The following is a 25,792-nucleotide window of genomic DNA, read 5'->3' on the forward strand; positions in this document are numbered from 1 at the left end:
TTTATAGGACAGTCTCAAACAAACAGGCAAATATAAAATTACATCTAACCTGGTGGTATACATCATAAAAATCAGTACAGAGACTAGCACAGCTCGTGTCACCAACAATTTTGTATGTTTATTATAACTCAAAATAAAATGTTCCATGGATCTAATGTAAAGGAGAAAAGGCAATAGAGAGCGCCAAGGCTAGGAGGAAGGTCTTATGTTTCAAATCAGTGGGATTATATAGTTGACTTTTGAACTTTAAATCTGGGGATTGTTCTCAGTGATGGCCGATTCCCACCATTCACAGACCACTGTCTACCTGAATTAGTCCAGAGCCACACTTGACCCTTGCGGGGCATGTTTAATCTAAGCCGGAGGTGCCTGAGACTGCGTGGAGCGACCCACTTGTGTCACTACCAGGCGGGAGTGTTCCTCTTGAAGGACACAAAACAGATACCTCTTAATGATGTCTGAAAATGGGAGGCCCCTCAGCGTCTCGACTCCCCCAGAGGCTCCTCATGGCTCCCTCCCCTCCTTTTTCCTCATCTTCCATCTCTGCTTTTCTCTCTTGTTCTCTATCCTGCGTCACTAAGCCAGAATTTGTTGGAAGTTCAGAGGCCAATTATGTCCTTGTAGGTGTACCCATCAGATGACTGCAGCGGGAGGGATATTATGTTAAGCTGGTGAATAGTTGAACTTAAATCCTGATCCGATATCTCTGCTTCACTTCAAAGCAATCAAATGGGCTCTGTGCTGACTGGACCAAGGTGATTGAGGGTTCAGGGAGGATGGTTTAATTCTGAATGCTAATTAGTGTTCAAACTGAACCAACACTCACAACAGCTTTCATTTTGTGTGTCTGTGTTTACAGAATAAGAAAGGGAGCCTGAACTCTGGGCTATTCAAACACTTTCCTCCTTGTGTTTTTGGTAGTTTTTCTCTCAAGTGGCTGGTGGCTGGTGGATCATTAACACATATGGAGGCAAGCAGGTTTCTTCCATGCTCATAAACACACCTGGCAAAAGTGACAATGAACAGATTCGCCAGCTAGGGAAATAAGGCGCTCACCGTGAAGTGGCAGTGATCCAGCCACTCCAAACTCTGGCTACGAAGAAATAAACAAAGACATCATAAAGCCCTCTTTATCCCTCGATGACTATTCCCATAAATGCTTTAATCACTACTCCCCAAAGACTTTGTGTGTGTGTGGTTGTGTGCGACTGTCCTGTGATGTCCGACTGGTCTCAGCTCTGCACAGATGGGTCTGTTTAGCTGCCAGGCGCGCCTGTAACATACCGACATTCATTCCTCTTTCTCCTGTTTTTTCTTTCTCCCTCCATCTTGTGTTTGTTCTTTTAATTGGTTCGAATGTGGTTGATCCTAATGACTCACAGCTGTGCGCACATAATGTCAAGCAAAAATCGAGTGATACTTCTTTTGTATATAATCTTCAAATTCTAAACTGGCTGTCAGGGACATTTGTTTTAGTTAATTGCAGCAGCTTAAAAAATGTTTAGCTCCTTCTCCTCCTCTTCTTCTTCTTCTACTTGTTTCTGTTAAAGGACTGTTGAGTTAGGATCAAGGGAGAGCTGGTTTTGTTCGAGCTCCAGTTCATACACAATTTCAGTGGAGGCCATGGAGATTATAAGCATTGGCTAGAAGTTTCTGCAATGTGAAAATGATTGTGTGTGAGATTTTTTTTCTTTTGTGCTCAGGACTGAGGTAAAATATGTCAAGTTCTTGCCAGGTTGTTGGGCCGTCACATCCAATTAACCTCAAGAATCCGACCGTAGCTTAGACTTCTCTCTTTCCTTTTGTTTTTTTCTCTTGTATCTCACTTCTTCTACAATTCTGTTTTCATCTGAATTTTAGGAGATGTTAATGATGACAGATACTGTATAGTGAGCCTCGGTCTGTGTGTGCATATGTGTATACATTATGTGTTCATACCGTGGATTATGTGTTTACATGGCCAGACTAGAGTAAAGTGATATGTGCTCGTCACTAAAGCTTCTTTAAAATTCATTTAAGAAGGATGGTGGCCCTCTCATCCCTCACCACAAACTGGGACTCATCCAGTTTGTGTGGGTTTTAGAGCGAGTGTGTCCAAGAAAATCCAGCTAGCTTCCGCTTGAATAGATAGAGATCTCGAGTCACTAAAGCCACATTGGTTTATTTTCCTTTTCTTTAAGGAATAGAAATGTTCTTTTTGTGTATGCGTGTTAATGATATGTGTGTGTGTGTGTGTGTAAATAGAAATGTTTTCCTGCTCATGCGAGAAGTGTTCTCAATTACTGCCTTAGTCAGAAGTGGAAACAGATGGTAACAGATGATGGGAGACAAAGTAGCTCTGTCTGCCTAGTTCTCACTCTCTCTCCTCTTTTTCTCTGTGTCACATACACCTAACTCATAAACGCTAAATCACGCATTCACTTTAGAAAAACACGCTCACTCTGTGCACACGTGCAGCACAGACAAAGACAGTCCTTCAGTCATCCTGACACAGATCATCACTCATATTCACCCAGACATGAAAACAAAACATGCAGGCTTAGTGTTGGTTTGCACTAAACCACAGTTCATTGAACTTGAGCCCAGTTTCCCATAAGCAATCTTTGGACTGAGATCTCCTTTGTTCATTGACAAGCGATGAAATAGGATGATCTTGCAGCTGAGTGGTGCTGTTGTCAAGCCCAGCCCTGTGCTGCTCAGTTTCAATCTACCCTGCCTGCACGTCCACAATTTATGTTTTAGTTGAAAGGATTTCCTCATAAACGCAAATATTTCCCAGCTGTCCTCACCTCTTCTCTTTTCGGTTCTCTTTCATGCTTCTCACACATTTGCCAGTGTGAAAGCATAGCTTTGCAAGGATGAAGTTGAACTACAGCAATAGCTCCTTTTCCACCACCTGGTACTGGCTCAACTCGACTCGAGTCTACTTGCTTTATTTGTTTTTCCATCATTCAAATGCTGGGGATAGTACCTGGTACCTTCTGTTATTTTTTGGTATCGCCTGTGTTGAGGTTCCAAGTAAGCTGAGGGGATACCAAATGGTGACATGTAATTATTTTTGGTATCGCCTGTGTTGGGGTTCCAAGCAAACTGAGGGGATACCAAATGGTGACATGTAAACATTGAAGACTACCAATTGGTCATAGAAGTTCTTCACTGCTACACCACAATTTTGCCACAGATGAATGTGGATGTTTACTTGTGATGACACCAGTTAACTACCAATTGGTCAGAGAAATTCTTCACTACTACACCACGATTTTGCCACAGATGAACCTGGATGTTTACTTGTGATGACACCAGTTGCTCGTTCTTCATTCAATTCATAATAGCAGCTGCCACTTCTCTCTCACTAGTGTTACAGACGGTAAAATTTATGGTGACAGAGGCCTCGACCTTTATTTACGTGAATCATCACATTGTACATCTTATCACGTGGCCCATAGGTCACTGAATGTGATAATATGAGCACAATGGCTACAGCTATGCCTGCTAAGTAGAGGTAGCTAGCTGGTACATTAGCGGGTCATCACATCACCAAAAAACGTTGGAGCAAATTTGTAATTGGCATTACTTGGATAGATTGAAAGCTAGAGGGTTATTTTCTCACATGAAAAACTATCAAAACGTAATAAAATGGCATAATAACAGTCCTAGGCTGAAAATTAAAGGGGCTACTTTAAAAAACTAACTTAAAAACTATTTTAAAAAAAGATCAGATTGACAGTGTACATACACTATGATACAAAATTCTAACAAAATAAAATACGAAAAAGTCACATAAAAGTGCCACTCAGTTTCTTTGCAAGTTTAATACCTGAGACATGAACCTGTCCAAAACAAAACAAACCCATCCGAGCTTATCACAGGGACAAAATTGCAAAGAACGTTATATTTTGGTTGTAAACAAAGTCAGAATCAGAATCAGCTTTATTAGCTATTTGGTGTGTTGGACACGAGGAATTTGACTCTGGTACAGCGGCTCTCAATGTTAATGTGCATATCCTTATGTAAGGCAGTAGCAAGGGGCAAGTAAACAAGATAGCAATATAAGGCTGTATAGTATAACAAAATAAACAGTATAAACAAAGCAATAAACAATGCAAACAGACAAACAAATCTGGATTTTGACTACGATAGGAGTGAAAAAACTATTTAGCTTGCAGCTTTTTAGACCATTTGACCGATACACTAAAAACTGGCCTGTTGTCTTATTTGTCTGCTTTGTACCATCTGCTTTGCACAGTCTTAACAACTAAAACATTCATCACCTTGCACCTTTTTAGACAGTGTGAACAGCTTGAACACTGGTCTAAATAATGGGCCTATCTTTTTACTGCACTTGTCGGAGCAGAATCTCTTGTTTATATGACACAGTTCTTATCCAACAGGTGGTTCCGTTTTGCACTCAAAATGTCCATGCCCAGGGTGAAATGACACTCACATACTGCATGGTACATTCAAATATGAATGTTCAGAAAATATAGGTTTCCTTTAATGGCCCAATATTGTGTGTAGTTTCAGTAGTTAACTACACAAAAAAACTACTAGTTTAATTTCATGTAGTTCACTATGACCATCTGCTCCCCCTTGACCTCACTTTCCCCTTGTTTGTATCACTTTCTTTTCACGTCGCTCGTGGACATTTAGCCTTTTCCCTTCTACATCTTCAATTCACCTTTTCCATGTTCCTCTCTGCTTTCTGGCTTCCTTCTTCCCTTCTTTCCTTGTGGGGCGGTTCTGGCTCAGGGGTAGGGCAGGTTAGGTCCTATCCCATGCCAGGCCAGTGTGTGCGGTGTGCGTGTGTGTGTGAAAGGGTGAATGAGTGGCAGCAACTGTAAAGTGCTTTTTCTGGTAAGGTAGAAAAGCACTATATAGGTGCAGTCTATTTACATCATCCCACTTCTCTCTCTTGCACTCTATCAATATGGCTTCTGATAAATGCGTAAAATCCTTAATCTGCCACAGAAACTTCACGAACGGTAAACTAAGCATATTGTATCTCTCTCATCTGCCAGGCTCACTTTGCTTTTCCTTTTTCTCTACCTCTTGTCCTCAGTGGGAGGAGATTAGTGTGATGGATGAGAGGAACACCCCGATGAGGACCTATCAGGTGTGTAACGTCATGGAGGCCAACCAGAACAACTGGCTGAGGACGCGCCACATCAGCCGAGAAGGAGCGCAGCGTGTCTACATTGAGATCAAGTTCACCCTGAGGGACTGTAATAGCCTGCCCGGGGTTCCTGGTACCTGCAAAGAGGTCTGCATCACTTAACGCACACACGTGGCTTGTTAAGTGCATGAAGCCAGTTTATATAAGTGCTTATGAAATAAACATTAAATCGTGACAGGGAATAATTTTTATGTCCACATTTAAAAGAACATTGGATGATTTCATGCCTGTTTTGCTGTTTACATTTATGTAACATTAATGTAAGGCCTGACAACAAGTGATAGACTTTGTTCATGCTATAATTACTGTTTTATATAAAATCAAGGTTTATCTACATTATAGAGCAGCACAAGGGCATTTTAAACATCTTTTTTTATTATTTTATTTTTCAGTCCTGTCTATTCCATAAATCAAATCAAATCAAATCAAATTTTATTTGTATAGCACCAAATCACAACAAAAGTCATCTCAGGACACTTTACAGAGTAAGGTCTAGACCTTACTGTTATCAATATTATTACATAGGGAAAACCCAACAAATCCCCCTTGAGCAAGCACTTGGCGACAGTGGGGAGGAAAAACTCCCTCCTTACACACCCAAACACAAAGACACACAGATTGAAGCGTTCTTTGATGGCTGATGAATAGATAAATAGACAAGAGGCCAGGAATGAATGATGTGAAAGAATAGCTGCAGAAGAAAACAGACAATTCTCTGGAGACTTTTCTGTGGCTCCCCATATATTTTTACTATTTTACTGTCCCCCATTCTCTCATATCAGCCTTATATTACCCCTCCTCTGTATTCACTTCTCTCTGCTTTGTCTGCCCTTGTACCCTTTTCATTCTCATTACAGCTCCAGAATGAGTAGTGGAGATAATATGAGACAGTATAGAGCTACACGTTCTTGAACCCACAGACAGTGTTGCTGACTGGCCATCGAGACAGATGGACTGAGATTCAAAGAGAAGCAGCAGAATAGCTAGAGAGCTAAGGGAGCCTTGTTAAAATTTCACACTGGACGGACTCTCTCACTTTTAGCTGCCTAGTTTTATTGTGTGTTATGTTACTGTTACTGCGTTTTGTCTGATAACTTACACGTGTAGAGCATGACAGATAACGCACGCTGTTTGTTTTGCAGACGTTCAACATGTACTACTATGAGTCCAATAATGCCAACCTGTGGTTCATTAAGGAAAGCCAGTATGTCAAGATTGATACTATCGCTGCAGATGAGAGCTTTACACAGGTACGGACACAGCCAGTCACACACAGACATATACCAGTCACATCCTGTAGCATAAGCACACACCGGTACTTAAGTGTACTTTATATATTGTAGAATTAGTAAACATACATTGTTACAGTACACAGTCACTCGTGTGCATTGTGTACACACACAGTACAGAACATAAAATAGGGCATGACTAGATACATTATAATGTGACAAATATTGTAAAAAAAAAAAAAAAAAGAGACTTCCAATTGACCTTGTATTTACCACTCAACTGAATGTGTGCGGCTTTTCAATTAAATTTAGATGTTTGCGCTCTATCCCCCTTTTTTAAAGAACGACGCTTCCCACTGGAGCTGCACAGTATGCTTGCTATCTCCTACATTGTTTTATATACTGATATTCTATTGATTTTAGCATTAAGCTTCGGTGTTTGTTTAATCCTCAAATGAAAGAGTTGCACTCCAAAATTAGATATTCACCATTTGCCACCTGCCCATAGAAAATAAATCTGGGTTGTGTGTTATATTCAAAGTTCTTTAATCTTATCCAATGCTACTGTAGGTACATTGTTAGGATTTTGAGGACATTTATTTACATGTCTTGGAAATGCAGTTGAGCTTCAAACAGCTATTTTGAGAGGGCTGAAAAAAAAGTTAGAACTGAATCTCAGTGCTTTCAGTCAATGTCCTTTGGCCACAGGTGGATGTTGGCGACCGCGTCATGAAGCTGAACACAGAGGTACGCGACATCAGCAACCTGAGTAAAAAGGGTTTCTACCTGGCCTTCCAGGACCTTGGCGCCTGCATCGCTCTGGTCTCAGTCAGGGTCTTCTACAAGAAGTGTCCCCTCACTGTGCTTAACTTGGCCCAGTTCCCCGATACCATAACAGGCGGAGACACGGCACTGGTGGAGGTCCATGGCATGTGTGTGAATGCCTCAGAGGAATTTGAGGCTCCCAAAATGTACTGCAGTGCAGACGGAGGCTGGCTGGTTCCCATTGGGAGATGTGTGTGCAAACCGGGCTTCGAGGAAAACAAGGACATCTGCCAGCGTGAGTTGGGGTGGGGGCACTGGGGAGAGGCGTGGAATGAATTTATAAGTGTGGGAATGTGTGTGCATGAGATAGAGATAAAAAGGACAAATTAAGAGTGCAAGAGAAAGACGTGTGCTTGGTGCTGCAAGGTATTTGCTCTGTGTGTCTATGAAAAGTGACTTTATTACTGCGCAGTATGCACCTGAGCGCATGTTGTATAGTGTGTATTCATGTATATACGAGTCTCGTAATGGCTGGCCTTCAGATGTGAGAGATCCGATTGCCAAACAACAAACTGTCTCTTATAGCCATTATTCTGCACTCTCAGGTGTTTATGTGTAAGGTGTAAATATGCATCTGCACATGCCTGTGTGTCTTTCTGGAATGTGTGTGCACAGATACTTAGTCACTCTATGAATTTTTATATGAAACACCACAGAATGACAATGCCTACGTATCTCAGTTACTGATGCACTTTCTGCGTGCGTGTGTGTGACTTTGCATGTCACCATGGGTGTCATCACTCCGAGCGACTTTTATACACTCTGAGGACAGTTCTTGCAGAGGAAAGGGTAGGAGTTGCTTTGAGGCATCTCCTCTTATATTTAGAGTGTGTGTGTTTGTCAGAGCTGAATATCTCATTTTCCCTGCTGAGTAAAAGAGAGTGGTGTGCGTGTGTTGCAAAGTGTGTATTTATGCGTGTTTGCGTTGTAGGAAGAGAGGAAAAGGTATGCCTTAGGAAGCAGATTATTGAGTCATAAAACTCCACAGATGGCGTGTGCAGTGTGTGTGTACTATGTGTGCATGCATTTGAGTGAGCAAGCTGTATTAGATTCACACCATCACCTGTCCCCACAGGCTCACTTCCTCCCCAAAAAGAAAATGGAATCATAGATATTCATCACTGCAAACTTGGAATTCGTGCACGTAATGCAATTTTGGTTGTTTTGGAGAAGCAGCAGCCAAGACAGCAAGAAACTTGGCAGTTGGGCTTCACAGACAAGTGAATAAGAACAAGCTGTGCTCTGCAGTTTGCAGACTGGTAATGTGCACAGGCTGTGGCTGCATCTTGGTTATGAAACGCCGACTGTTGAGCTACATATCTTTCTTGCAAAATGACATGCTCTGGTTATTTGGCAGGTCATCTCACTGACAAATGAGTGTATTACCTGCAGTGTTTAGGTCTTTGCCATAATCTCTCTACTGAAGCTTTATTTAAATTCAGTCTTACACAGTAAGGGGTTGACCTCAGTGATCTCCGTGACCTCACGAGTTTTCTGCCTGAGTCTTATCACTCTGGAGAGATTAAATAGAGCAATGTAAGCATGTTCAACAACCTAGTTCAGACTCAGCAATAATGTGCTCATGGTTATGTGTATGTGTAGAAGTAATGGCGGGCTCTTATTGACAGTCTGAGGTCAGAAGTCAGGAAATATATGTGTCCTGTACTTACTACAAATATGGTGTTCAGGGAAAACAGGGGTCCAGGTTTCTTAAATGCAGGACGGAACGCCAGGATTTTGATTTCAGTACATTTCAGTGAAATTGAAATGAATTATTCTGGAAACAATCAAAAGGCATTTTTCAATGGATTTTAATTCCTTCATGGTGAATTTTTGCTTCTCCGCTGCAGGGATGTGCGCCACCTACTCAGCATTAAGAAAAACATTTTTGTGGGATTTTGGGATGGATTTGCATAGCAATGACATTTCCTCCTCATCCAGCAGGAGAATTTGCTGTCCCATATATGTCAGCCTAACAAACTGGACTGGTTTGTTGATTGTGAAATAATGCCAGACTCATACCCCTGGAAACCAGCTTTCATTCTTTTGAAATTACTTTGGCGCCTCTGCTCTTTTGCCTGTATGTGTCTGTATTCTGATATTGTTCCATTCACTTAGCCAGCTAATATAACTGCATCTGTAATCTGCCTGCTTTTAACAAAGACATGAGAGCACACAGAGAGTACAACAACCCAGTACTCTGTGCTTTAATGTGTCCCTAAGAGAACAAGGGCCAAGCTTTTACAGAGTCCTCTCAGCACCTAGCATCAGCTCCAAACAAAAGGGTCCTGCCCTGACACAGTCTGAGGGTGTTCCATAGGGAAAACACACTCCGCTAATGCATTTAAATCACCCTCTCTCGTTTGCAGTCACACAGAGATGAAGGGCTGAGGTGAGGATGAGAGCTTGGCAAAGGACTGGAGGGGCATTTGTAATTACCATCATTGTGCAGGTGAACAAGCCTTTTAATGGACACGCTGAATTCTTTCTCTTGTTCTTTTTGTGTGCGTCTGTGTTCTTCTCTTCCATTTAGCTGCTCTGACACTCACTGCTTTCTTTTCTAAAGTTCAGTGTGAATTTTCTCACATTGTTTTTGCCTCTCAAGCCTCTTCTTTTTGTCTCTGTGTCACTCTCGTTATCTCCTTTTGACTGCTATTCTTTCTTGCTGTCTTTCTCTTTGTGTCCCTGTCTCTCTCTCTCACCCTCTCTCTTTCTCTCTCGGTGTGAGGCGCTAATGGAATCATTACTAGCCTCTCTGTGTTAGACAAACACCAGATACCTCCAATTACAGCTTTTTTTCCCCTCAATCTCAATCTCTGGCTTTCGTCCCTCCTCTCAGCTATTTTCTAACCTAACTCTGGTGTCTGCTTCTATAATGGAACTGTTCTCTCTCTCTACAAGCCCCCCATTTTGCTCCATCTCTTTCTGATATCGTCTTCCTTTTTTACCTCACCATTTTTCTTTCTGTTCCCCTCCTCCTCCCCCTCCTCACAGCCCTCATCTCCTCTGCCTGCTCTTGTTAAATGTTTATAGATCATGGGTTCATCTTTTTCTGTTTCTACTTTCCCACCCTGTCTTTGCTTCTTATTATAAGTGAGGTGACAGTATTGTTTAAATGTGTGTATATGTTTTGATATTGGACACTGGATTCGATTATGTCTGCTTAATGTTTTACGACAAAAAGTGTTGTTGAAGGCCGTGTTTCTGTAGCAATAGACTGTGTTTCATGGGAATTTGGGTCGTTTTTTTTTTTTTGAGAACCACAAGCACCAGCACAATGCTATGCTGTGACACAAGCTACCAGTCATCTTGACATTGATGTAATATTGACATTTTGTTGCTGGTAAAGGATAAAGCTGCAGTGATTATAGATTTTTCTTACTGTCAACAAATTTTATTAAAGGCCAGACACAACTACCACCATAACAATAAATGAGTCCATCTCTCAGTGCCCTCTAGCTTTCCTAACCTGACTTTGGCTCTCTGCGGCAAGGCCATTCATTCTAATTGAAGATGTAAGTCTTTCAAAACAGAACCACAACATTTTATATACATGGTTGTGTTGAGTTAATATTCAGTTGTGGATTTCAAGAGAAATTTTTGAAGGAAACTGAAGGATATCTTAAAGGCTGAGGGAAAATGATCCATATACAGACTGAATGCTAAGTACCGGAAACATTATCTTTCGCACTGGATATTTTGCTTGCCTGTAATTCACAGCTACACAGAAAGACACATTTGGCATCTTCAGCTGGTCGCTGTGTGCAGCTGTTTTGGGTTAAAATGGTGATAACTGGAACAGACTTACTGGAAAAGAATCAACTGAACGCTGTCTCTGTTTTTACATAATAAATATCAAATTACACAGCAATTTCTCATACACTCATATCATTACATATCAGTTTGTTTATAAAAATGTATTAGGAAACACAGGACGTATGAATTAAGTGGAACTGTGGTTTTTTTGTTTTTCACAAATGTGTAAACAGGAGTACAGATAATGGGGGATTAGACATTGTACAGTATGTAGAAATAACCTACAGTGCCCGTGTATATTGTAAGTGAGTAAGGTGTCACTCTGTGCAGCGGTGTATCTGGTTGAGGCTTTACAGGTATAGCTTTCGAACAAAAATGGAACTCTGTAGCACAGAAGTGTCGTCTTTTAATTGGATTAACTGACAGTAAGAAAAATGAAGCCAGTCTTATCCTGTAATGTTTGACATTGCCACTTTAACACATTTCTTTTGTGTTATGTCATTCATATTTTTTGTGTGTGTGCACTACACCCGCTGCTGCTCTGATGGCCATGGCTCTGTTGCTCAGTCACATAAAGCCATACTCATCTGCTTTGTCACCACTGCAGTTGCATAATCTCTCTCTCTCTCTCTCTCACTCTTATTCAAACACATACTCTTGCTCTGCCTCTCTGTCAGATGCATTTGCACACCCCTGTCACTTCTCCTACTGTACATGTCTCTACCTCACACAGAGGCCAAACTGCCTACACCCTCTCTTGCACCGTTACACCCTCCATTTCCACCTCCTACTGCCTTGGCCTCTCCTGCTGTCTCTCTGGCTCACAGCTGGTAAAGAATGTAGTGAATTCTCCTCTCAAACGTCTCCTGCTTTAAGCCCTAGGGTACATGCTGAAGGGCAGGAGAGTGAGTGTGTGTGTGTGCTGTGTGTTCTGTCCTTCTCTGTGTGTCTGACAACACCAATTACTGCCTCAGATGCCTGAGAGATGGAGGAGATGGACTGGAGAAGGACAGACGCCTGTCACCTCGACACAGGTTCTCTTGCTCTCATCTCCTCTCTCTCCTTCTCAACAGGGAAAAGTAATATAGGTTGGCCATGACATCTCTGTTTGTCCATCAGATATAATGTGCTAATGGTCTCCCACCTTTCTTACTTATTTGCATGTTTGATGCTGCCAGTATGAAGCAAGAATTTAGTTTACAAGAAGAACTTTTCAAAGTCACACCACACTCCTCAGAGTGATTCCACTTAGCTCTCTTGTTTTTTTTTTTCACTTCTCAAATTGGACAGAAAACAAAGTGTGAATCACTGAGGAACAATGTGCATCCAATCCAGTGTGATTTGTCATGTCAACTATGTGTTCATTTGGAACACAGCGGATGCAGACACAATGGGTGTACACCAACTGTATCTGTCAGCTTCCAGCAAGAGACGGTGCACAGGAGCACCGGAAAAATGATTGTTAGCCATGACATACCTCCAGTGTTCAACTATTATTTTAAAGTATAGCTATGTAACCTTTCAGTGACAAAGGCATCACAATGCTTTAGTTCCTTTCACCCTTGAAACCACATCTGATTATGACTATTGGTGGGTTTTCATTTCACTGTCTTTATGTGCATTTTCAATTTGGGCATATAAACTTGAGTTGAAACAGCAAAAAAAAAAAAAGTTTTAAATCTTATAATTTTGCAAATATGTTTTTGCACTAGTTGCTTTATCAATATAAACAAAATGAAAACAAATGTAGCAAATTAATTATGCCATTCGCAAATCATGTGACTTAATTGTTCACCTTCAATTATGCCATCTTATCCCGTCTTCTTGTGCTGTAGTGTAATGGCAGACAGCACCACCAGCTTATCTCAGAGAACCAGCCAATAATATTCACATAACAGTAGTGAATGGAATGCACTCTGTTTTCATTTGCTGATTTTCTGAAAATTCGATTAAAATTTGCATTACATGTGAATGGAAAACTACCCAATGACATCATAACTTTTGGGAGTAATAACTGAAGTTGTACATTTTCAGAAGAAAAAAAAACTGTAATTTGATATTTTTGGAAAACGTTACTCAGTCTGTGAAGGGGTGTTTGGCTGTCTCTCTGCCTGGTGACAAGCAGCGATCAAAGGCCTCCTGCTCAGCCGTTCAGTCGATCAGACCTGGCTCTGACCACAGCGCAGCAGGAAAGGATTTACAATGAAAGCCTTTGTTTGTTCTCTGCAAGAAAACTTACATTCTGTACAAATAAATGGGAGTTATATGATACGTGTGCAGTAAGATACGCACTCAGATGCATATAATGAAAGAAAGATTATGAGCATGTATTGTATAAGCATGCATGCTTAAAAGCCTATATGCACATACAATAGACTTTTAGACTTTATATCTCATAGGAAGATTGCAGCCTCAGTTCATAATGAAAGGGTTGAGTAGGGAACAGATGTGGGAAAAGGCTAATCTTCGCACCTGTGAGAGAGACTGAGCTCATTTACAGAGTGCCGTGTGTGTAGGTGTGTGTAGTTGTGTGCATTGATCAGTAGGGAGCCTGCCTTTCTTTATTGCTTTTCCAACACTGAGCATGATCTCTACCTCTATCCTTACAGGATAAGTGTGTACATGGGCATGGGAATGTGTATGTATGTCATGTGGGTAGAGGAGGTAGTGAGTAAAGTGACCATTTTTATTTTGATCACATACACACTGTGAAGGTCAAGGGCTCCCTTCTGCATCTACAGTAGCATGTTCACATACCTATGCATACACACATACATCTCCTGGTGGCAGCTCAGCGAGCTTGAGAGCACAAGGTGTGTGTAGGAAGGGAGTTGGCAGCTAACGGATGGATTTAGATACCAAGTCATAAGATTTTTGTGTCTCTACAGTCCATGCAATATGTGTGAATGTACATGCTGTCAGGCAGCAGGGTGTCATTACTAGCCAGATGTTCTTAAAGGGCCAATGCATATGGGACAAGTAAAGGCCAATTATCTGTCCATCTACGGGCCTGTGTGAGTGTATGTCTTTCTGTTGCTCCACCTGTCCGACTTTCATTTATTTGGATAATGCCTTCAATTCTCCTTTATTTGCTTTTATCTCCTCTCTCACACATGTCCCTCCTAAAGTCCATCTCTTTTCCCTCTTCCTCTTTCTCATCTCCTCTCTTTTGTGATTGAATAAATTACACACAAAGTCACAAAAGCTTAAGAGCTCTCGCTATATCCTCTACACATGATAGTCCCCGTCTACATATCCACAGAGCGCTGACCCAGATAATGTCTATTCACTCAGAACCTCCCAGCAAAGATCCTCTCTCACCATGGCACATCACTCACCAGACGTAAGCTGAGCTGCCAAAAGCCACCTTACCGCCAAGATGGTGTTTGTACCGCTAATGTGTCACAACAAAACCTGTGGACATTAAGGCGGCTTTGGTAGATAGGACCTCGTATAGCTCAGCCGAGTCTAGTGCAGTGGGTTAAGCTGTGTGAACAAACCCTCAGAGAAAAAGTGGAAAAGCAGGCCAAGGACTGAGAAACTGTTAATGCATGTTTCAACTCTTCACATCCTTATATAGCACAATTCCCTACAGACAGAGTCAGAGAGAGGAGAGAGTGTAGAGGGGAGAGAGTGTGTCCTTTGGGCACAGTTGCCATTAATTGGCTGTGTTCCATATGCTTTTGAGTTCTAGTTAGGGATAAACATGTGTGCACTCCTGGGAAAGTTCATAATTTCACCATTTCTGTAGTGTTGAATCAGTGTTTAATTTGCTCCATTTAAGATCTAAAGGTTTCGAGAAAGGTGAGTGAGCGTGCCAGAGACAGCAACGGAGTCATGAAGGCAGCCAGCGAGTCTGGTGAACAGGAAACACAGGAACAGGAAGGCAGCCATTGACCCTTCCCCTTATTCCCCTCCCTTTCTCTCTTTCTAGTTTACGGATGGCTTCCAGATGTACGATCAGCCTGTCAGCCTGATTGGGCTTGTATTGCACAGGCGTTACTGCTCAGCTCCCAACACAGTGTACAGATGTAGCAGCGGTCGAGATTTAATTTGTTGCTGCTTTTGTATGCAGTACAGCTGTATTATTGTTCTACAGCCAAGAGGAGCCATTCAGAAAATTCATATAGACTTTTCAGCTCCAGTGTTGACAAGTACAAAGAATGGTTACGCAGGACTTGATGAGAGATGTGGCAAATTGTTTCATGTTTAAAGATGGCTGTTTAGTCCGGCTGCTGCAGTAGTTACAGACCTAAATGGAAAATTTCTCCAGTGGCTGCGGGCTTAAATAATTTGTATAGGTAAATGCAGCTGCAGGCTAGGCATGCTTGCTGGTAGTGATTTGGTGTTTTTAAGGGAGATGAAAAACTGCACCAGACGAAATGGACATATGTCAGTGCTGTGAATATAACAGGAAGATATCAATATATTCTAACCATCTGCTTTGTCCCTGTGTCTTATCAACATAGTCAGTAGGGGCTGTGACCTGCAGCTCATGGAGGCCTTTAAAGTACCGTACTTTAAAACCCTTAACATCCAAATGCATCAAAAATCCCACCCCTCCTATAGACTACAGTATGTATGAAAATGGATGATACTGCTTTTCGTGCCACCCCTTTTTATATTATCAAATAATTTATTAAAAACAAATATGAAAAAAACGACCACTTGTATGCATGATTTAAAAAAGCTAATGAAAAAAAGCTTAATGAAAGGAATCCCCTTTCAAAAAAATGCATTTGTTTGTGCATTTTGAATTTTTAGTTTGTCTCATGTCCCATCCACTAACATGGAGGGGGCAGGGCTTAGGGCCTACAGTATTCCATCCACCAGGGGACGATCGACTAGTTGGGAATCCACACTGAAAGTGAGACGTGAGCGGCATATTCTTTTTCTTTGTCATCAGAACAGCTGTCTGTCTGTCAGCAAGACAGCAGCAGGAGAAAGAGTCTTCACCAGGCAGACAGACAACATAAATGTACTGGACAAAAATGTTTTCATGTATGCTCATCAGGAAGCCTATGGATTTATTGATTGTATTGATTTTCCTCGGCTCTACAGAGGGCGAACATGAATGTGAATCTCAGTTGTAACAGATACTACTAGAAACAAAAAAATAATGGGGTTTGTGTGATTTTAAACAGATGTCTGTGGAGATTACACTTCACTAAACAGAGAAGGAAAAACAGACCTGAAGCACAAAAAAAAAACACAAGAGTTTCGGGGGAGAGACACACTTCCAAAAAACGCTTCCAGTGTGGATTAGCTGTAATGGTGGCATCACTTCTGTGGAGATGTCCATCTTTATATAGAGTCTACAGTCATAAATTAGTGAAATCCAAACATACGGACATGACACATACCGTATTTCTACATACTTTATGTTCAGGGGTTGACCCGGAGTGTAAATGTAAATGTTGACCAGTACTGTACATCAGTGTTTGTGTCCACTAGGGGGTTTTGATCAGAATGCACAAGACAAGATATAGTATTTCTGTTTGCTTTATTGAAGATTGTCCACATATGAGGTGTGGGTCAAGGTGTGTATGTGTGTGGTTCGGAAACAATCAGTAACACTGCTGGATATGCATACACTGCCACCAAACCTAAATGAATAGTGCTTACATTGATATATGTGGCAAAAAGCATCAGATAGCATGACTTAGATTTAGATTAACATTTAGACTAATTATATGCACCATGCTAAGCACAACAGATATAATCTTCTCAAAATAAAGTACATAAAGTTTCACCAAGTGAGATATGTAAAGCTACATTGTATAACTTTTTTTCAAATATTTCTGTTGTAGAAATCTGGTCCAAACTCATTGAATAGCACTGGCAAGAGATGTTAGCTTCTAACCAGTCAGAGATGTTAAATTGTCTCTATTTGATCAGGAAGTTTTCTTGCATTCTCATTTCTTGTATTTTCATAATGACAAATATCTGACAAGCTGGACAGAGTGTGGCGGAGTGTAACAGATCATAGTAGAGCATAGTGGAGCAGCATCTCAATAAAATATTAGAAAACTATAATGTCCAGGAATCTTCACATGTTCAAATTTTCTTCAGTAATAAATTTAATCCACTGATACTGTATATTGCAAACAGGAAATGCTAATAGCTAATTCAGCATATTTTATATTGTCCCAGTTTGTAAAATGTTAAGGTTTCTCAGCTTTTTCTGAGGAGGGTCCCACAGTAGAAGATCTTCAAAGCCCTGATCCCAAACATGGCTTTTTTTTTCAAGTTCTATCCATCCGTTGCTATAATAAAAGCACATCACTGAGATCTGTGAGTGTCATTACCTTTCAAGACAGATCTGCTAATCGCTTTGTCAATATTTGTTTGTCAGATGAAAAGCTCCTGCGGTCCTGAACTGTGCAGATTTTATTATGGAGAGCACAAAAGGAACACACAGTCGCAATTCTCCCAAGAGGGGACTCTTTTTTACACATGTGACACTCTTGATTTCCTGCACAGCACTGAATGGACTCTGTGGTGTCAACGAGGTGTTTAAGGGGAGGTATTACTTATTGGATTACTTCATTTATAATGATAGAAGATGTAGGCACAAACATAAATACATTTATTCACAGAGATATATACAGCAGTGTATACACACTCACAAACCATCATAATAGGATTCTTTTTATTTTCCTATTTGACCTTGAATGAAGCAGCAACTCTGGTGTTCTCTTCCTCCGCATTTCCTTTGCTTTTGTCTTTGCTTTTTCTTTTTAAACCACTATGATGCGGCCTTCTCTTGTGAATGAGAATACAACATACATACAGATTTTCCTTCCTGTGGTCAATTTGCTGCTGCCCACCCACACGTTAAAGACACTCACACAGATGTACCTCTCACTTGACAGGTACATCTGTGTGAGCATGTGACTGTGCTTATGACTGACACAGAGAAAAAAGGCACAGGACTCTTCGTCCCTCCTCTGCTTGAGAGAATGAATTATTAAGAGTGATGAACTGAAAATAACGTGGGTGAGGAAAGGAGGTGCACAGCCCTGCTGGTCATGTGGCAGACTGATGGAGGCCCATTTACTGATGTAGTGTGTTCGTGTCTGAGTGTATTTGGGGAGACAAATGTGTGTGTTTATAGTGTTGTTACCTTTGTTTTATGGAAGATGTTTGAGCTACATGTGTGTCAGTCGAGAGATAATGTGTGCATGTGTAGTGAAAGTTTAAATATGTGTATGTAGACTTGAGCTTTTTGTGTGTATAGGTCTGTCTAACTATCTTCAAAAGGAGATGGTAAATCTTTGTTACTGTGGCCTTTTATCTTGATAACAAAACAGACAAAGGACTTATTCAGACTGTGAGACGAACTCCCAACAGACTCCTTCTATAAGCCTAACATGCTCTCTCTCTCTTTCTCTCTCTCTCTCTCTCTCTCACCCACACACACACTCTGTTCCTTGCCCATGATGCCTTTCACACAGAAACACACCTGGTATCTATTTAATCTGTTTTTACACTGCAGGATAATCACCCCAGCCCAAAATTTGTGAGCTATCAGCTTTGGTTATCACAAAAAAAGTATTTACTTTAAATGTACTGTGATTTGTTTAGAGGTTTGTGCATGTGTGTGTGTGTGCAGATTTTATTACTCACACTGCGGGGACCAAAACCTGTTTACACGTTCACATTATGAGGACTCGACCTTCCTCATGGGGGCCCAGATGCTGGTCCCCACCATATAAATCATTGCATTTTAGGGTGAAGACTTGGTTTAAGGTTGGGGTGAAGTTAGGGTTTGGCATGTAGTGGTTATGATTAAGAGTTAGGTTAAGCCTCAAGGAAATGAATCTAAGTGAATGTAAAGTCCCCACAAATGATAAAACAAACATAGATACTATATGTGTTTGTGTGTGTGTGTGTGTGTGTGTGCCTGTCAGCTAGAGAGTAAATATTTCTGCAGGAGTTCTGGAGAAGGTCAGGGTCAACATGACAGACAGCCCACTGGGAAACAAGACACACATACAAAGGCAGATTCACACACATACACACACACACAAATGAAGAGAATAAAGAAGAGAAAGATAGAACAAGAAATACACTGAGACAATGAAAGGACAAAGACACAAAAAAATAAAAACAGATAAAATAGGAATAATAGAGAGAGAAGACAGAATAGACAGAATGAGGAAGATGGAGCGCTTCATCCCTTGGCCACTTGCAGTAATTGGCTGGTATCCAGAGGACAGAGAGTAGATCAGAAGGCAGACTGTGTGTACTCATGTGCTTCATGTAGTGGACATCACAAACCGATTCATATCGTCTGACCGTGTGTGTGTGTGTTGGAGGGTCAGAGAAGTCATGAGATATCATTCATACACACAGTAAGGGTCTGTACTGAGGTGTCAGGGAAGCCTATGTATTCCATGAGGACACAGCTCTTATCTCATGTCTGCTCTGCCACCATATGATCCTTCCTTGTTGTTCTACAATAAAAGACTCTTGCAGTCAAAAGTAATCGCTGCTTTACAGCAGAGATGTGTTTGATAGTTAGCACACTACAAGTCTGCAGTCTCTGAGGTGGGAGTCAAGTCTCAAGTCAATTTGAGTCCAAGACAAAGCTAAAATTATTTTTTCCAATTTAATACTGTACGTCTATTGCCAGAATACTTCCACCTTTTGAATTTAATCCAGTGTATTAATTTCTAAGGTCTATACTGGGTTAATACTGTGTCCATCTGAGTTGCCACCTACTAACTTTTGCCTTGAATTCTGTGAACCTGTGGATAAATAGGGAAGCTGAAAATACAGATGTTTTATACTTTAAGGGCAAACTGGAGGTACGGAGAGGAAAACTTTTAGATATGTCTCCATTTTGCAAACCTGTGACATGACACAACAATATGAAATTTGTAACATTATCAACCCTGCATCACTTGTATTGCTTTGAATATCTGTGCAGACTTTCATACAGAGCAAACAATGTGAGGTAAATGAAGTGCACATGATGATAATCCCTCAGATCACAAAGAAAGAAAAAGCAGGCTTGCTTAGGATATGTGTGTGTTTTCCAGGGTTAGTAGGTGAATATTAAATACACATGTACAGTTTATAATAATCAGCAGCTTTTAAAACATGCACTTTTCTTTCTTAGCACACCAACATACAGTGAATACATTACATGTTTATTGTACATAAACATGTAATGGACATGTGTTGTACAATGTAAAGCACTATGTAGCCTGCAATGATTTTTTTCACCCTTACATGTGCATATTTTTCACATATAAAGTACAGCATTGTTTTATACAGTATCTTCTTTAACATGGGACATGTCAGTTCAAATAAAGGCATATTTCACGGGAATGTACACAAGAGCACAAACACACACATAGACCCTGGTGGCCATGAAGGATGTCAGATTCAATCTAGTCAGATTTCTCCACTGACACTTGATGTATCAATTTTTAAGTAGCTGGCCTCAAGTAACGCCCCCCCACTCCCCTTTGTGGGGACTTTACATTGACTTCCATTCATTTCCTGTTATCCTAACCTTAACCATAACCACTAGCTGCCTAACCCTAACTCTGACCCTAACCTCAACCTAACCTTAAACCATGCTGCCACCCTAAAATTTATTGATTTTCTTGCGGGGACCAGCCTCTGATCTCCACAATGATGGCCAAGTCCCCACAGTGTGAGTGTATTAACAGATTTCGGTCCCCATAATGTAAAGGCACAAGCACACACACAGGCTGCTCTGTGCTCCAGGAGCTGTGGCACTCAAAGGGGCACTAGAAGGGCTCCATCTTGAAAGCCTGTTGCCATGGTGACCATTATGGAGCTCATCTCCCATGGACCAGCAGCATTACACAACTTCCCTCTCAAAAGAACACACAAATGGATACCCGCCCACACGTATAAACTCACCGTACCCTCCATCCATCCACAAACACACACACAAAGTTTCTGCCCTTTATGGTAAAGCTGGCAGGGAGTCACTGCTTGACTTAAACCAAGTGCGACAGATAGCAGGAGAGCTGAGCAGTAAGCAGCTAAATTAACAAGGATGTTTGAAAGTGAAGGAGAGGAGAAAGCTCACAGCTGGGCAGAAGTGTTTGTTTCAGAAAAGTGCTGCTGATGTGCGTTTGTGTACATATAGAATGGCTTGGTTGAAGGTAAATCGAATGTAATGACTCTAACTATGATATATCAAGGTTGGGCTTCTGTGTGTGGCCCATTTCCTGAACTCTTCTGCTACAGTCAGCTTGTGTCATTTATATAAGCAACTCCTAAACTTTATTTACCATGATGAACCATTCACACACACTCACACTCACACATACAGGCTAATCACATAAAACTTCAGAGAATTAACAGCAGCATTGTACTGTATGTATTACTGTATGCTAATTTGAAACTTTAGCAGCACAGTAGCATTGTGTGTCACTGTCAGCTGGCTACATGACCCCTTAAATTAAGTGCAAAGTCTGCATGTGTAAAGTTTTTTTAAAATATGAGGTACATAACACTCCTGGCTTCATCAATCTGGTAATGTGCTATACATTATGGCTTATTTTAAGAAATCTTATCAAGACAAAATTAAGCACTATACTGACAGTCAACTTTGTTTCAAGCAAAAGAAATTTTAAATCTAAAATGTTTCACTTAAATTTGACTGGAAATTTTTGTAGGGGGGCAGAAGAAGCATACCAAGCACCGTACCATACCCATACTGTACCGGGGTCTGAGTGTTTCTATTGTGTCAGAAATGGAATGTGCCCGAGCTGAAACTGGTAAAAGTGTGGTATCTGGTCATCCTATAAAGCAGGTCCCAGACCACGCTAGTCTGCCCCAAACCCGGCCTTCTACGTCACTACATAATGTATATGTGTTTGGGGAAACTTTATTAGGCTTATTTGATGTTTTATCATTGATTAAATAAGTAAATCAGTAATTACAATATAAAAAAAAAAATACAATAGAATAGAAATAAAATAGAACCAAACAGAATCAGCTCAATGTTTTCCCAGAGGAGACAGTTGGGCCATTCTCTTCTCAATCAGCGCATGGCAACTGAGGGTGTGTCTTGAGTGGCAGCACAATATCATATCTAAGAGCTATCGATTGGCATAAATACATTGAGTCTCTCTGGTGACCAGATGAATATTTAATAAGACACTGGATCTGAGGCCACTCTTTGTCTTTAGAAGAGCTGCATGCACCCATCTCGCAGATACACACACCCTACATGCAGCACTGTTACTTTGAGGATTATGCAGATTTGGAGTTAGCTCATAGTTTACAACACAGTTTTGTGACAAAACTTTTGTTCTACCATGTGTCTGTTTTGTGTGTGTGTACAATGTTTATGTGAGCACTGCATTACTGCCTCAGCCTTCTTGTCCCTTTTTTATATCTATGGTAAATCATTAATCATAAGGGAACAAAGTCAAGTAACACATTCCCATGGGGAAGACACTGGGAGTAGCTTGTGGAAAAACGAGGCAAGAGAAGTAGAAGAGAGGGGGGCTGAGAGGAAGACAATCTGGAGTGAGAACAAGCTGGATAAGCAGAGTAGAAAACAGCAGATCAAGAGAAGGAGGCTCCACTTGAAGCAGCCAAGCCACCATTCTTGCACAAAGTTTTTGATTAGGCGGTTGTTCGGACGCCAGGCCTGGCATCAGGCGCTCCGTCTGTCCTCTAGCACTGGGTCCTTTGTGCAATCGTGGCTGGCCAGCGCCTGGAGCCACGACTCTCCGGATGAAATGTCTCCAGAGAAAAACTGCTTTTCCACCCTACTCCTGCTGTACGGCTCAGCCAACAGGAACACACACACATACACACAGTCACTAGCACAGTACATAGGTACCCATTACCTTGGAAGCTGACAGGAAGAAGGAAAGAGAGCAGAAACCCTTTGAGAATTATCACTCCCTTTCCTTTCTTTCTTTCCTTCCTTTATTTCATTCTTTCACACCTACACACACACACACACACACACACACAGACACACACACACATCCCTTTTCCAGCATTCTCTCAGGTCTTTTGGGGATTGTGCTGGTGGACTTTGCTCCCCTATGATGAATGATTTGCCTAAAAATACTGTGAATGCGAACAAGCACAGTGTCCAGGTGGAAGAACTTATCTCCACAGTGAGAAATCACACTACTTTTAGGCCACTTTTCTATTCCTCTATCTGCAGGTTAACCACGGCATTGGAAATATGTGTGTGTGTGTGTGTGTGTGTGTGTGTGTGTTAGCGTGGTAATTTACGGTCTTTCTGGGACAAGTGACATGTAACTTGATTAAATCCGTGACCTTCACCACCAGCACAAGCAATCAGCAAGCGAACTCACACATTCACACACACACATGCATGCACACTGCATACTTAACACCATCTTATACACAAGCACTCAGCACACGAACATGCAATCAGCACCTGGTGGGTGCTGTCATATCATTGATCCAACTTATTTACAAACATATTCACACATGTGTAGACACACACACACACACCCAGGGCATCTATTGAATTGCATTTGAGAAACCCTCATTTTCCGTACATGGGGTTTTGTACACTGTAATACTGTTCACCACCCTGGTAGAAAAGGCTTGCAAGGATGGGAATACCAGGCCTATGAATGTATAAATAAATACAGGTGTAATCTATATTCAGATTGCCAGAGGAAAAGTCAGGAATTCCATTTTACTGCCTAGGATGCAAAAGGGAAATCATTCAAGTCCCCAATCCATTTCAGCAGGCAGCTCTTGTTGAGTGGTAGCACGGTTTTCCCTCCCCACTTTTATGACTCCACATAATGACTAATATGCCGCCACTGTAACAGCAGTAGCAATAGTCATATTATGTTATCATGACTATTGCTGTGACTTCAGCTGTGCATTTTTGCTCCCTTGGTTGCCTGAAGATCTAATTCTTATATAACAGGAATGACAGTTGATCTGTTGTGGCACTGTCTTTGTGCAGTGCGACCCTGTGGTTATACAGGCCTTCAGCCTGTTGTAAAAGGATCCCACTTAGACCTAATGTCACAGTCTATTAAATCAAACTTGGTTTTCATGTTCTTTGCTGTGGCTGCTGCACGGCACATCTTATGACCTATCAGTATCTGTAGTACTTCTGTGGTAGAATAACTGCTTGTGGCATTTTGTGTTCTTTATACATTTTGAGTCTTTGTTCTGCCTTATACTCAACTTTATTTGCACACAGGCTTAAAAGATGAATCTGCTTTATTAAAGTCTGGGCATACTTTTTTGTAATTTTTGCCTCATTTCTAATTCTGTAGTGCTGCACTTACTGAAGTAATTGCTGAAATCTGGGGAGTTGGCAAATCAGATGGAGCAAGACACATGCTGTCAGATGATTAGACAACAATTAAGACAGATTATTTAAAACTACTTTATTTAAAGGTAAGACCAAGGGGGATATTCACTACACTTCTAGTAAATTAATGTCAGGCACAGAAAATATTGCAGAACCACATTTTTTCAATTTAGCACTGAAGATGTAAATGAGCACGGCCACAGATGTGTTAATTTTAGTACTGTGGACCAGGAGGCAACTTAGAACCAAGTGTAAGTTCACAGTGATCGAACTTTAATGTGGCTGAAGAAATCGACAAACACATAGTCTCCTGCCAATCATCTTTTATTTTGTTCAGTAACAGAAGCATGGTTTGACCTGAAAGCCTGTAAAAGTCCCTTTGGAAAGCAACACGATTTACAAACACCCTCTCCTCCCTCATGTGGTCTGCACTCCAATGAGTGCAAATGAATACCAGCTGCCATGCTGAGAGCTGTGCCGCAGATTTTACACCTGCTTTCTGCTGATGTTAAATTTCAGCCGCAGTACCCTTTGTCGCAGCGGCGGTAAGGGCATTTGAGGGTATTTGTATACATTTCCATTCTCTCCTCCCCTTATTTTGCATCCCTAAATGTTAAGGCCTTAAAATACATATTGCATGAGATCCAACACGCAAATTCCTCTTCTATTTCTCCACCACAAAACCCTGTTGCGACTCCTTAGTAAATATCAACAAGCAATTTCACTGTTTAATGCCAAAAAAATGAGCTGCAAAACTTTAGAAAATATCCCCCCGAGTTGTTAACCCACCTTGAAAGGTCTGTGTTAAACTCTCAGTGCACAGGAAAAGGGTGTGCATGCACAACAGTGGTAGCTGGTCACAGTTGAATGAGGAAAGAAGTCTATAAACAGGCATCAGTTTATAGGCTCCAACAACACTTAGAGTATAAAGAACAAATTTACTGGTAGATCAATGCATTCTGGCTTGTGGCCTTCATCAGGCTCATCATACCGTTCAAAACAAGAACCTTGTTGAACCTCTGAAAACATTGGCAGCAGCTTATTTGGTGTAGCAAAACATTTTATAACATGACTCTATGGTTGATGTTCATTGACCGGGATCTAAAGCTTGTGTGGTTGCACTCATGAACCTTCTAACCCTGATATTATCTGTCTCCTTCTTTCAGCCTGCAGACCCGGTACATACAAAGCTTCTGCCTCTGATGCCTACTGCACCAAATGTCCTCCTCACAGCTCGTCCCCACAGGAACAAGCCATCGAGTGTATTTGCGAAAAAGGCTTCTACCGAGCAGAGAGTGACCCACGCTCAATGGCCTGCACACGTGAGTAATAAAAACACACACCCACATCGTATTTGCTACTAACAAGGTTCATTTCATACAGTTCCATACTGCATACATAGTCAAATATCTGCATGTGGATGTTACATCTTTATGTTATAAAAAAGGTCTAACTGTTATATATTTGATTGTTTGCTGTGTATTC

At 41.1% G+C, this 25,792-nt stretch overlaps 1 protein-coding gene across 2 annotated transcripts in view; it reads left to right on the forward strand.

Annotated features, from left to right (window-relative positions):
* LOC109969361 (ephrin type-A receptor 3-like) overlaps positions 1-25,792 on the forward strand; it is a 91,564-nt gene that overhangs the window by 18,077 nt on the left and 47,695 nt on the right. For both annotated transcript variants that reach the window (XM_020616190.1, XM_020616191.1), the window contains exons 3-6: positions 5,060-5,260; positions 6,316-6,423; positions 7,111-7,462; positions 25,474-25,629. In XM_020616190.1, the coding sequence (XP_020471846.1) occupies positions 5,060-5,260; positions 6,316-6,423; positions 7,111-7,462; positions 25,474-25,629 (817 nt within the window). The remainder of the gene's footprint in view (positions 1-5,059; positions 5,261-6,315; positions 6,424-7,110; positions 7,463-25,473; positions 25,630-25,792) is intronic.

Source organism: Monopterus albus, unplaced genomic scaffold (assembly GCF_001952655.1).
Source record: "Monopterus albus unplaced genomic scaffold, M_albus_1.0 scaffold172.1, whole genome shotgun sequence".
NCBI classification, from domain to species: domain Eukaryota; kingdom Metazoa; phylum Chordata; class Actinopteri; order Synbranchiformes; family Synbranchidae; genus Monopterus; species Monopterus albus.